At 47.2% G+C, this 14173-nt stretch overlaps 1 protein-coding gene across 1 annotated transcript; it reads left to right on the plus strand.

Moving 5' to 3' along the window:
- The first annotated feature begins 684 nt into the window (after positions 1-684).
- On the plus strand, positions 685-11094 carry LOC104526925 (forkhead box protein J2-like). The gene is given in 11 exon segments (XM_010170512.1): positions 685-981; positions 983-1018; positions 1532-1606; positions 3762-3830; positions 4177-4317; positions 4747-4942; positions 6910-7242; positions 8186-8287; positions 9162-9362; positions 10138-10236; positions 10823-11094. Coding segments are annotated over 11 exon segments (1638 nt in total). The 3' UTR covers positions 10912-11094.
- Positions 11095-14173: the final 3079 nt, after the last annotated feature.

The raw sequence follows: 14173 nt of genomic DNA on the forward strand, positions 1-14173 counted from the left end.
ACAAGTGACAGGACAAGAGGAAATGGCCTCAAGTTGCACCAGGGGCAGTTGAGATTGGATGTGAGGAAGAATTTCTTTGCTGAAAGGGTTCTGAGGCATTGGAAGGGGTTGCACAGGGCAGTGGTGGAGTCCCCATCCCTGGAGGGATTTCAGAGTGGTGTAGACATAGTGCTGAGGGACATGGGTTAGTTGGGGACTTGTCAGTGTTGGGTTCATGATTGGACTAGATGATCTGAAAGGTCTTTTCCAGTCGAGGCAATTCTGGGATTTTCCTCTTACCTGACACAGTAAACCTACGGAATTAGGTCTGGGAATCTTGGTGAAGAGTCCCGAGGTTATGTTGCTTACGTAGATCCTTTGAATGGATCTTCGTTCTTTACCTGGGAACAGTTGGGATGCTCTGTCTGAGACTGTCCTGGCAGTGTTGCCATCAGCACTGTCCCAGCTGCTACCAGCAGGGATGGTTCCTCCCAGAGACACAATCACAGGCCTTTTTGGGTTATTCTGTCTGGCTGTGACTAGGGTGTATGAAGCAGGATGATCTTCACGCAGATATCCGTGATGGGGGGCGAAGTAGAGGAGGAATACAATTGGGTGTTTCGATTCTTAGGGTTCACCTTGTTTGTATCTCAGGAGTTCCCTTTCTGCTCTTTTCTCCACACAGATACTCTTGCTTCCAGCATCATGGCCTCTGACCTGGAAAGCAGCCTCACTTCCATAGACTGGCTCCCACAGCTTACTTTAAGGGCTACTATTGAAAAATTAGGGGGTTCCTCACAAGCAGGACCTCCAGGGGCTGCCCGAAAGTGTCCCCCAGGCTCACCGACAGATCCCAATGCCACCCTGAGTAAGGATGAAGCTGCAGTGCACCAAGATGGGAAGCCACGTTACAGCTACGCCACTTTGATCACATATGCCATCAACTCGTCACCTGCCAAGAAGATGACGCTTAGTGAGATCTACCGTTGGATCTGTGACAACTTTCCCAAAAAACAAAAATGCTGGTATTGGTTGGAAGGTGAGGACTTGCATCGCTAAAGTACCCTTTTTGTCTAATTACAAGACTTATTTTCTTAATTCTGTGCAAAATATCCTCACTGAGCAGAATAAAAAGGCAGATGTGAAACTAAGTTGACCAGCTGGAAAAAATACAGAGCCAGAAGTCCCATTTTCTCTCAGAATTTTGTCATATGTATGTGGTGGCCCCTTAAGAACCACCAACAGCAACCAAGAAAAACAAAATTAAAAAACCCCCCCATATCCCACATCACTGCCAGCTTCTGTGTCACACTAATATTATTTTCACTGCACCTCCTGTGGATGTGTAGATGGTTCAGCCCCATATTATTTATCCTAATCCATCCCTCTCCTATCCCCAGCTTCTCTTCGGCTGCGTTGTGGGTATGTGTAGTGCACTTTCAGTTTTAAGTACACACCATCCCTCTATTTTCTCTACCTGCTCCTGGATGTACTGAGAAGGCTGTAGATTTTTTTATGTAGCACTTACCTGTATCTCTTAATTTCTCATCAGAACTCTATTCGTCATAACCTCTCTCTGAATAAATGTTTTCGGAAGGTGCCTCGACCGAGGGATGATCCTGGGAAGGTAAGAAATCTGCATGCTCTTGGGCAAGCAATTTAAAACTGCAGGGAATAAGCCAGGGTTGCCCTTTCTAACTCATGGTTGGAATTTGAAACCTAAAGTGTAGGCAAAAATGGAAGCAGTAGTAAGATTTACTGCAGGGCTTTGGCTACAGAAGCATTCACTTAAAGGGAACTTGTAAAGGGGCCTTAATGGTTTTAACAATTACTTTTCTTATCTGTAATCTTCAGTTGACTTTAAAGATATTGGAAGAAGGAAAAATCGGGATTGAATGTACTATATCAGTTTTGTTTCTTTTTCTTCTAGATTTTTATGTGTAAAATGTGGGTGTAGTCCAACCTTTTCTATTATGAAAAGCCATAGTGGCAGCTGGTGAATGGCAGGACTGTGACGTGACATTGTTGGGTTTCATTGAGACAAGTTCCATGGAAGTGAGGGCAGAACTACTCCCTGCTTAGACTGCAAAGCGTTTGGTGTTGGGGGAAAAAAAAATGTCACCATCAGATAGTTCATATCTGCAGAAATCAGCTACAAGTAAAACTCGAGAATTTAGGAATTTGTTGGCTAAGTAAGGGCTAATAAAGCTCTTCCAGTGTGTATAGGTTGTAACAGGGAATTGCTAACAAAACCAAGCTGACATCTTGGCACGCAGATACTGCTGCTGTTCAGAAAATAAGCAAACAAACAAACAAGCAGAAGGGGATGGTGAGGACAAGAAGCTTTTAGACAGCAAGATTGTCCTCTCCCCACCATCCTAAAGTTACCAGAAAGGGCCACTTGCGCAGGCCTTTTATTTCAGGTTATATTTAAAGGACTAAGTGGTGCTCAGTTGGCATCTATAAATGGAAGTAATATATCTTTGAAGATCACTGCTCAAAAATACCATTGATTATACGGCTTATTCCAGGAAATCCTAACTGACTTCAGTGTGTATGTTTGCAGGTGTTCATTGGCACATTGGGCTGGGTTTATAATGGAAACCTGTCCTGTGCTTGTCACTGATTATTCAGATTTCAGTTGGAGGTGAAAATGAGCAAAGTCCCACTCTAGAGTTCTCTTTATACTGATTCAGAAAACAGACATAATTATAGATTATTATATGTTGAAGAGGACCTCTTAAAGTTAACGCACACCCCCACTTTCCCCCCAGACAGGGACAATTAGATTGGGTTGTTGAGGTCTTTGTTGAGTTTTGAGTATCTCCAAGGATGGTGATGCCACAACTGGGCACTCGTTCCAGTGCTGCACCACCATCATTATGAAGAATTTTTTCTTTATATCTGGTTGTAATTTCTCTTGCTGCAACTTGTGTGTGTTTGCCTCTTATATTTGTGCTGGGCGTTTTTGAGAAGAGTTTCATTCTACCGTGTTTTTTTAGTTCTTAACCATCATGGTGGTCCTTCTTTGGATGCATTCTGGTATGTCAGTGTCTGTCTTGCACTGGGAACCCACCAAATGGGCACAGTACTCAAAGTGGAGTCTCACAAGCATGGAATGGCCTGAAGTTGCACCAGGGGAGGGTTAGATTGGCTATTGGGAAAAACTTATTCACCAAAAAAAGGTAGTCAAGCATTGGAACAGGCTGCCCAGGAAGGTGGTAGAGTCACCTTCCCTGGTGGGATTTAACAGACGGGCAGACGAGGTGCTCAGGGACATGGGTTAGAGGTGGAATTGGCAGTGTTGGTTTATGGTTGGACTCGGTGATCTTAAAGGTCTTTTCCAACTACTATGATTTTGTGATTCCATGAATAAGAGCGATCCTTCTAACTGTCTCTGCCCAGTCTGAACATTGAGTTGCTTCTCATCAGTCAATGACAAATTCATGTTGTGAGAAAGGTACTGAAGGGGGTGTGCAGGCCCAAAAGAGTTGGCCTAGCTTGGATCAAAACATCCTTTGCTGCTCTTGGTGTCCTGTCTCAGAGCAGTTGGAAGCGTAGAGCGTTCTGCCTTCCACCACTAGCATCGTACCTCATCGTCCAATACAACGCAATGGGAGGAATCTCTTTCCAGCACCCAAGTCTTGGTTGTCTGATATTCTGGAGGGGTGGTCCTTGTAGTCCTAATGCTTAGTTAGTGCTGCATTTTTTGAGTCAGTAACCCTCTGCTTCAGGAAGCTTTCAAATGTAATCATGCACTCACCAATGGGTCTTCTTTCCAGGGCTCTTACTGGACAATAGATACGTGTCCAGATATATCTCGCAAGAGGCGGCATCCTCCAGATGATGACGTGAGTGTTCTTCTTTCCAGACAGCATGGAGCAGGAGGGGGAATTCCCTCCATGTTCTAAGGAGTCCTTCAGGCACCAGCCCATGGTTTTGGGGGGAGGGTGTACAGATGGGGGGACAAAGGCCGGACTGAGTGAACTGTCCTGCTGATGGGCTGCTGTTGCTGCTGCTCAGTTAATCTTGTTTAAAGTTCTTTAGCCTGACTCTTTAGTGACTAAAGCCCAATCCTCCTCTTTTCTAAGCCATGAACTTCTACAGTGGGGGAGCTGGTTTCCCATCTGCAGTTTCACTTCTCCATGTGTTCTTGATTTCTACTCCTTTCCTTTTCTCTTTCTTCCCCATCCACAGATACCACAAGACTCCCCAGAGCAAGAAGCAAGTAAAAGCCCTCGAGGGGCTGTTCCAGTCAGCACAGAAGCCTCTTTGCCACCTGAGGCCACCCCTCAGCTGTCACTCCAGAGCACCACCCCCATTGCCAACTACAGCCAGGTGAGCAGCAGGGAAAAGGATAGAGCCTTGGGGGGGAAATGGGGGCTTGGAGAGGGGGAGGAGTGCGTGAAAGGAAAAGCGAAGTGGTGAGAAGAGAGGGAATCGTGAAATGGTGATATATGGGCAAAAATAAAAAAGAAGGGAAGAAGCTGAAGTTGCATGGATAGAAAATAAGGAGGAAGTGAATGTTAACAAAGGGCTGGACGGGGGTGAGGATAAAGGCATGGTGGTATTGGAGAGCTGAGGAATAGGCTTGTGCTGCAGAGGGATGGTGGTGGTTGATTTTCCTCAAGGAAAGTGGCATTTGGGAAAACTTGAGCTAAGTGACACGGGATATCAGTGCATGTTCTACCTCTGTCTGGTCTCTGATTCCCTGTTGGAAATCACAAAGCCTAGTGCAAGCTGAGGGCGTTCTGCCTTCCTTAGCAGGGCGCAGGGCCTGTGGATGTTGCCTCTACTGTAGCCGGGGGACAGGGCCGCGAAGGAGCCGATGTGACACCCCCGCTGTACAGTGCCAACCATGACTTCAAGTTCTCCTACTCTGAGATCAACTTCCAGGATCTTAGCTGGTCCTTCCGAAATCTCTACAAATCCATGCTGGAGAAATCATCTTCTTCTCAGCACGGTGAGTAACCATATGCGTCATGTGGGGTGGGCAGGTATCTGCCCACACAGTCTTGTCCACCGATCTATCCTTGGTATCTCTCAGATCTTTCCTCATTTAGGAGCCTGTGCAAACAGACTTTCCTTCTTTGGCAAGCTGTAATTAGTTCTGCCAGGAGCAGATAAGAAATCTCCATGTCCTTTATCTATTGCTCCCCCCTAGTTCTTTCAGAATAAAGACGATAATGATTTAAAAAAAACTTGTGTTGATAAAAAAGCAGATACTAAAATGGCAGAAGTTTAGAAAAATGATGTCCTGAGGAAAAGCATGTTGGAGAAGTATTCACAATCTGTCAGGCTAGAAACCATAAGAGGGAGGGGATTGTTGCATGTAGGCAGTGGAGCTTCTCTGAAAGGAGAGTGGAAAGTCATCATTTCTCAGATCTGTTAAAACCAGGATTGTACAAGGCTTTGGAGAATTGAGCTTTGTGGATTGAGAGCACGGAAGAGCCAGCTTGCAGTTCCAGTCACAGCTCTTGCATTTCTGGGACTGAGGGAGCAGCCACCAGAGGGCAGGATCGCTGTAGGGATGAGAGGAGATGTCCACGGAAAACACGGATGTCCACCTTTAAACACTCTCCTAAATATTAGTCTGGTGTAAAAAGGAATGTGTTATTTAGATGAACCTCTCACCTGTGCTGTCAGCCATCACACAGGCAAAGTTTGCTACTCTAGGAGAAGCCTCCTGAACTTGTAGCTTCAGTGAAATAAAAATGTATGACTTACACTGCTCTTATCATGCTGGCACTTGGGACTCTTAGCAGGAGCCTGTTGTGTGAGATGATGTAGAACGAGCAAGCTACAAAAATGTAGAGAAGAACCTTGACTCGATGTGTGCCTCTGTAAAAGCTCAGCAGCTATATGTTTTGGTTTTGTTGTTGTTGTTTTTTTTTCCCAAGTCTTCAGCTGTAATGTAGTCTAGGAAAGCTTGCAATTTTTGAGGAAATTTTCATAGAATCATAGAATGTTGCGAGTTGGAAGGGACCCACAAGGATCATTGAGTCCAACTCCTGAGGCAACTTTTGAAAGCAACTTTTAAATCAGGATGGCAGGGTTCATCCTTTTGCCCCATCGCAATAGTAAGATGCTCTGAGGGATGATTTTGGATCTAGTGAAAAACTGCGGCTTGCTTGTGGATGGCCAGGTAAGGGCACTCTGGTAAGAAATGGGTTGCTTACGTTAGTGGCATGTAATGCCCTTCACTGGGGTTTTTCCCAGAGATTCCACAACATAAGGGGAGAATGAACTGGGGAAGCAGACATAAGAAATATACAGAGCTCCTGATGTGGGGAAGAACAGAAAACACCTGATGCTCTTGCATGTCGGGGATGCCTGAAATACAAGAAGCTGGAAATGACACACCCAATGAGTCAGGAGGAATGAAAGTAATAAAGGAGCCCTGATGCGTGCAGTGTGTGCTCTGTGTACAAAAGCAGTAGGATCTGTGACCTCCAATGATCTGTATGAGAATAATTGTGAAGGTTCCTGACCAAGCTGCTTGTAAAACAGGAACTGAAGGGAGCTTTTGAAAACAGCAAGTCAGGTTTATCAAGTTACCTGTTTTCTAAATATTTTGTTGTTTAAGTTTGCTTAATAGTAATTTCTAGGAAAACAACACCGGCATGATATTTCAGGAGAGCACGGGTTACTTTGGTAAATATAGGAAAAATTCAGGGAGGAATTTAGGTGCCTGACTCTGTACTAGAAGTTTAAATCCTGCTGGTGCTTTGTTGTAGAGCCTTTTATTTTGAACAGAACCTGGAGCGCAGTCAGCACTTACATGTGCAGGTGAGAGTTGTTGGCAGCCTATAGAGGGCACCCCAAAAGCTTCAGAAATAGCAGGATGAGTGAAATTACAGATGGATAATTTCAGCAGAGGTCTGATTTAGGCAGCTCTTAAAGCTCCCTCCTCTTTCTTTTCCTCGACAGGTTTCTCTTCTCTCCTTGGTGACATGCAGCCCTCCAACCACAACTACTACATGTACCAGCAGCAGCAGCAGCAGCAGCAAGGCCCCTCATCAGTGGGTGCTGCTCCCCCACTCCACACTCCAACCCCGGAGGGTTGCCCATCCCAAGGGGGAAAGCAGCAGGGTGGTGAAGGTTATGGCCCTCCACCAGTGATGTCCATGCACCCACCTCCAATGCAGCATGGAGGCTACCACCAGCATCAACAACATCACCCGCACTCCCACCCACAGCAGCAGCCACATCAGCACCAGCAGCAGCAGCAGTCACAGGCTTCAATCAACAGTGCTGGCTTTGGTGAGTCAGGGGCGATGGGAAGACCAGCTGGGGAACAGGAAGGAGTGAGGAGCCCCCAGACAGAAATTCCACGAGCGAGCTTTCCCTAATTACTGCCTACATTGTGTATGGAAAAAAGATGAAAGCCAGTTATGATTGAAATCTAAGAGAGGAATTGCTTCATTACTGAAGGAAAGGATGATACATCCATGCTGGGTTTGGGATTCTGTTCAGGGATGAAGGAGGGAGGTTCTCTTCCCCTTCTACTCTGCCCTGGTGAGGTTACATCTGGAGTATTGTGTCCAGTTCTGGGCTCCCCAGTTCAAGAGGGACAGGGATCTTCTGGAGAGAGTCCAGTGGAGGCCACAAAGATGATGAGGGGCCTGGAGCATCTGCCTTATGAGGAAAGACTGAGAGAGCTGGGACTGTTCAGCCTGGAGAAGAACAGATTGAGAGGGGATCTGATCAATGTCTATAAATATCTAAAGGGCGGGTGTCAAGAGGATGGGGCCAGACTCTTTCCAGTGGTGCCCAGCAATAGGACAAGGGGCACAAACTGGAACACCAGAAGTTCCAGACAAACTTAAGGAAAAACTTCTTCACTGTGAGAGCTGTTGCAGCCCTGGGACAGGCTGCCCAGAGAGGGTGTGGAGTCTCCATCTCTGGAGATGTTCAAACCCAGCTGGACACTTTCCTGTGCAACCTGGTGTAGGGAACCTGCTTTGGCAGGGGGGTTGGACTGGATGATCTCCAGAGATCCCTCCAACCCCACCATTCTGGGATTCTGTGATAAAATCAGGGGCTGAATGAAAAAGGAGGCACCATCCATGATCTTCCAAGGGAAAAAGGATTTCTAGCTACTGTAGTATCAAGCTCTTTGGTGAAGAATATCATTTTATATTAAGGGGTAGAGGGAAAGGGCGGTCTTGTCCCTTGGAATAATCTTGTTCCCATTTCATTCCAGCATTTCCCTCTGATTGGTGCTCTAACATTGATTCCCTGAAGGAAAGCTTCAAGATGGTAAACCGGCTGAACTGGTCAAGCATTGAGCACTCCCAATTCTCAGGTCAGTGTTGGCTTAGTGACCAGGTCTAGTGACTCAGTGACTAGGTCTGTAGTGCAGAACATGTGTGTGCTGTGCCCAGATCTGGCACAGATTTTGGGGCTGTTCAGCCTGGAGAAGAGAAGGCTCCAGGGAGACCTTCTAGCAGCTTTCCAGTACCTGAAGGGGCTCCAGGAAGGGTGGGGAGGGACTTTGGCCAAGGGCAGGGAGTGACAGAACAAGGGGTGATGGCTTGAAAGTGGCAGAGGGGAGATGGAGATGAGATGTGAGGAAGAAATTCTTTGGTGTGAGGGTGGTGAGACAGTGTCCCAGGTTGGCCAGAGAAGCTGTGTCTGCTCCTCCCTGGAAGTGTTGAAGGCCAGGTTGGATGAGGCTTTGATCCACCTGGTGTAGTGGAAGGTGTCCCTGCTGCTGGCAGGGGGGTTGGAACTGGATGAGCTTTGATGGATCCTTCCAACCCAAACCAAAAGTCTGGGTCTTTTTTTTTTTTTTTTTTCAATGTAACCATGTCACGTCCATGCAATTCTCAGTGTCTCAACTCTTCTATTTGTAAAATGAGGTGTCCTGCTTCATGGAGTCTGTTAAAGGCCCTGAAGCACTTGGAACACTGCAGGAATTTGGGGTAGGGGGAATTAATGCATTAAAGGATGTCAGAAAGCTAACTGAGATTTTTTGCTCTTACTCTTCCCTCCCCTACCTGAGTCAGTGAGACAGTATCCTAGATATGGAGCTCTCCAGGAGTTTGGTGGCAGATTCGAAGCGATGAAGTTGGGTTTGTGGGGGAGCAGGTAGGATTTAGGGGTAGAAGACAGAAACTCTTTATGGGGAAGACCGCAGCATGAGTGCTGTCTTTGACATTATCCTTTTCCCCCCGCAGAGCTGATGGAGAGTCTGCGCCAGGCTGAGCGCAAGAACTGGACGCTGGATCAACACCATATTGCCAACCTCTGTGACTCCCTTAATCACTTCCTTACCCAGACTGGTCAGCTCCCTCATCTGGTTGGCCCACAGCAACCCCCCCGAATTTCTGATTCTTGTGCCCTGAACAGTGGCAAACAGGAGCAATCCATGAACCAAGGTAATTAGGAGGGAGACTAAAATGACATGTAAATGAAGGCCCAGTTCTGTGAATATCCTAAACTACTTGCTGCCTTGCCAGGCAGCGTAGCACCAAGCAACTCAGGGCTGGCCTCTCAGAGCTGTTTGTAGCAACTCAGCTTCCTCTGGCTTTAAAGAATTAGGATGTCAAATGTCTGTTTGTGGCCTAGACAGACCGATACTGTGTGCTGCGTACCACTGACAGGCAGCCTCTCCAGGCAGAAATACATTTGAAAGGTAAACTCATAAAAGGAGAAGGGGGTGGTGGTTTTTCTAGGTGACCAACAGAAAGGAATGGCAAGGTAGAGAGATTGCTATTCCAGATGGTGGGAGCTGTAAAGAAGAAAGCTCTTGCACCCATGTTGGACAAATCCTGACTGGTCAAAGAGTAGGAAGATGAGGAGAGCACAGAGGATATCTACCATGGTCTTGGTAGAACTGTGATGGTGTGTGTCGTCTAGGACTGAACTAAATGGGTGATATTGAGCCAGCTTGTGGTGTTTCTGGATGAAATTTTTCTTCTTTCACAATAATAGAGAAACTCCTGCTGGTTCCAAGAACAAGATCCCTGACCATGCTATAGCTTGCAGTTAGGACCCAACAGCTGAACATCTCCTCAGTATCCCGTGGGTCTGAGTGAGTTGCTCTGTGGCTGAGCTGCCACCCAGTCAGGGCCAAGACAGCTGACCAGAACATTAACAGGTTGTTGGTTTTGTTTTGTTTTGTTTTGTTTTTTTATTTCTTTTCTTCCACAGTGAACTCCTATGGTCAGCCCCAGCCTCCCCATCTCTTCTCCGGGCCATCTCCTATGTACCAGATTTCCACCCAGGACTCTCCAGGATATAATCGCCCAGGTAAGGGGTGACATTAAGCCTAATTACATACATGAACATTAAAGAACTGCTTCCCAAGCCCTTTGTGCATTTCTTCCAAAGCACTTACTAATCACATGGAGCACTGAGGGTGGAGAGGAAGCCCGGACTGCAAGGGACCCTCTGTTTAGGGCTCTGCCATTGTTCTGGCAAGGTTTAAGATTTCAGTGGCCTGATTTCTTTGACTTCACATAAATAGTCTTCTAGCTCAGCCTCACCCTCGGTTGCTTGGAGGCAACTTTACATGAGAATCTTCTGTTGATGAAATCCTTTGTGCGCTATCAGCAGTCAGCTGTAAGGGAAGTTAAGGAGGCTGAAACTTACCCTCTGTAGAAGCTGCTGTTGAGAATTTCATGGCAGGCCACCTACAGGCTTTGGTAGGTGCTGTCTGACAGGGAGAAATTAATGCCAGTAGTGTTCTTGCTTCTTAGACTGTTGGAAGGGAGACGGTCCGAATCCCGTATGTTTTCTTTTTTCCCCCAAGGGCCCCCTGTGAAAAAGCAGGACATCTTTTATTCTAACTGTTCTCTTACCTTTCTTTTTTTCTTTTTTCTTGTTTTTGACTCAGCTCACCATCTGGTCCCTCGGCCTCCAGGGCCTCCTCCGGGCGCCAATGAGGAAATCCCCGATGATTTCGACTGGGACTTGATCACCTAGCGAGTTACAGACTCGATAGCCCGTCCTTTGTGAAGGACGCGGGAGGGGAGGGGGACGTGGGGTGAATGGTGCCAGCACCACCCTCCCCAGCCTCCCTGCCTTGCCTGTATATAGATATATATTCTCTATCTCTGCCAGAGAAGCCACCGCAAGATGCTGCCGAAGATAATCCTTCCTTGCGTCCTGTTTTATCTTCTTTTTCTTCTTTTATTATTATTATTGTTATTATTATTATTACCAATAATTGAGCACAGCCCTCCCCCCTCCTCTGGTGGCCTCGGACGCATCAGATCGGCTCTTTTCCTGTTGCGTGGTGCCCTGTGGAGGGCGGAAAGATGGGTCCTTGGTGCCATGAAAAGACCTCGGAAGGCTGAATCCTCGAGTGCATCTTTCTCTGCCTCCATCATTTTTTTTTGCGTTTAACAATCCCTCTGTCCCTTCAATGTGGCCGGTGAACCTGTCATATTGGCTACTGGAGTGAGAGAGCCCAGTGGACCCTGGGAGCCTGTAGTTCTGTTGTTTCGTAAATGTTGTAAAGGTCGGGGGGCTAAAGGGACACTGGAGAGGGGTGATCTTAGCTCTGTGAACTTTCTCGCACCGGCAGGAAAAGCAAGGCAAGAAGTAGAGTTCCTAAGAACAGAGAGAGGGTGATCCCTGAGGTGGAGAGTGCTGAGCTGAGAGGGTAGACCTGAGTTGGGAGAAAGGAAGGATGTAGCAGAGATGGTGTTTCAGCAGAGAAGTTGGGTTTCAGAGTGCAGTGCCATCCATGAGGACTGAGAGAGATTTTGAGGGAATCCTGGTCGGTTTTCTGTGCTGCCTTTTGCAGTCTCCAGGTGAAGCCTACGTACCCATCAGGTAGCAGAAGCAGTCAGGGGTGTCACGTGTGATTCAGCAAATTCTCTTCCCCAGAGCTTTTAATTTCACCCCCCCACACACACCCCCTCAAGCCCTTCTTCAAAATATTGTAGTGAGGCTCTTGCATATGCAAATTTGGAAGTTTTCTCCTGTTGGTATTTGTTCAGTTGTTATTTGGTCCCTCTGCCCCTCCTATTTCTTTGGAGACTGTCCTTGCCTCCAGTCAGAGAGTGCCAGCAAGAGGAGTCTTGTTGCGTAGGTGCAAATTCTCAGTCAGTGGTTCCTACTTTGTGATCAGGCCAATGGTGGGGAAGAGGAAGCTGCTGCTCAGAGTGGATGGAGGGACTTCTGGTCAAGGGGCTGGACCCTCTGGTCAGGTAACTGGGAGGCCTTCCCCAGGTGGTTTTTGTAAGAGGCGCATTAGAAGAGAGAGGATGAAGTGGGGCAGACTTTGAAACAGAACAGCCAAAGAGTGTAGTGTAACAGGGAGGAAGGTGGGTCAGACCCCTTGCAGTTCAGCTGGGGAGATGTTGGAATTTAGTGTAAATCCCAACGGATGAGTTTTGTCAGCACTTGCAAATCGGGAAGGTGGAAAGGGTGTAGGAGCAGGAGTGAGTTTGGAGATGCTTCCTCCCCAGAGCTGTGTCCTGTGTTCCTGTTTTTTCTGGTATGGCTCTGTTCTGTCAAACCTCTTGTTTCCTCTGAATGTTTTGTAAAGCCTTCCCCTAGCACTTATTCCCTCTTTACCAGTGAAGGGAACCAAGGTGGAAATACCATGGCCGCTGGTCAGACCTAGTGGGGCAGGGGAGTAAGAACCTCAGCTCTTGACTGCAGGAAGGTGGGGAACTAGCGTCGCTTTTTAAATTTGCTGTAGGGATAAACCAATTGGATCTTTGTCAGGGAAGTGGACAGAGTCTCGTTGTATTGGGGAGGGGGGAGGGAACATTTTTTTGTTTCAGGTTTGTTTTTTTTTCTTTTTTCTTTTTTTTTTTTTTTTAAAGTGTGTGTTTTGGGGTGGGGGGAGCTCGTCATCGAGTGTTTCCAAGAGAAATGAGGAATCCCAGAGCCAACTTTAACGTGGAGTCAGCTTTTATCTCTTGCTGCCTGAGGATGGGAATGATACAACTTGGAAGCACATGTGATGGGTTTCTGTGGCAAGCGGCACCGGAGACAAACCGTGAGAGCCAGAGACAGCCTCTGGTGGGTGCCCGTTAGTGCTTTGCAGAGGATGTTACTGAGAACCGGCCCTGTGGAAATCTGAAAGCACCACCGGAAGGAAAACAAACCCAGATGGCTCCTTCTGCGTATCCCAAGTGCTCCTCATTTGCATATTTGCATCATTTTTTTGCGTATTAAGTTGCGCCTCATTTGCATATGTAAATACATGCCGGTCAGTGTGCAAATCAGCCTCGTTTCCTCCTCTGCCCCTGAAATAAATAAATGTGCGTTGTTAGTGCGTGGGAGGGCAGCGGGTGGGTGGCGCGGAGCTTGGCAGGGTCCCGGCCAGGGGCTCCTGCACCCCCCCCCCCCGTGCTTTGTGTCAGTGGTCAGGGAGAGAGGGGCGTGGTCTCACGAGTTTATTTTTGTGCATGCTTTCTTAATAAAAAGAAAAAGTGAATGTTTATGGTTTAACTCTTTTGGTGCCAGTATTGAATTTTTTTTTTTTTGCAGCGGCGCCTGTCAGGTGGGCTTGGCTTCCACCTGTTTCCCTTAGAAGCAGAATTTGGGTGTGGTCATGGCGAAATTAACAGCCCACACCTATATGTACTTTATGGCTGAGAGTTTTTTTTAGGATGTCAGAAGTTCTCACAGCTGGGTGTTCTCAGGGCACTGAGATCAGGGAGTCTTTCAGCTTGTGCTCGCCAGAAAGGCAAAGTGAAAACTATACCAGTGCTTAGTAGCTGTTGGACATACCGTTTGCTGACCGTACTTTAAGGAAGGACTAACACAAAAAGCAGATTTTAAACCACTTCCTTGGAGTACCGAATAAACATACTTCTGCTTTTCAAGAAGGGAAAGGGAACGTTCAAGCTTCTGAAATGCCCCAAAATAGCCTGACTGGACAAAATTTTTATCTTCCTCCACCAGAAAGACATGAGAAGCACATCTCTCGTGTAGAGAGCAAGATATGACTGCTGCAGCAGGCTCCTTCCCCACCTTCTTGGGGTCAGACTTTATGGGCAGGTAGTGACAGGACAAGGGGAGATGGTTTTAAACTAAGAGAGGGGAGATTTAGGTGAGATATTAAGAGGAATTTCTTCACCCAGAGGGTGGTGAGACACTGGCCCAGGTTGCCCAGAGAAGCTGTGGCTGCTCCTCCCTGAAAGTGTTGAAGGCCAGGTTGTATGAGGCTTTGAGCAACCTGGTCTAGTGGAAGGTGTCCCTGCTGCTGGCAGGGGGGTTGGGA

The sequence above is a fragment of the Antrostomus carolinensis genome, unplaced genomic scaffold (assembly GCF_000700745.2).
Source record: "Antrostomus carolinensis isolate BGI_N321 unplaced genomic scaffold, ASM70074v2 scaffold35916, whole genome shotgun sequence".
NCBI lineage: Eukaryota > Metazoa > Chordata > Aves > Caprimulgiformes > Caprimulgidae > Antrostomus > Antrostomus carolinensis.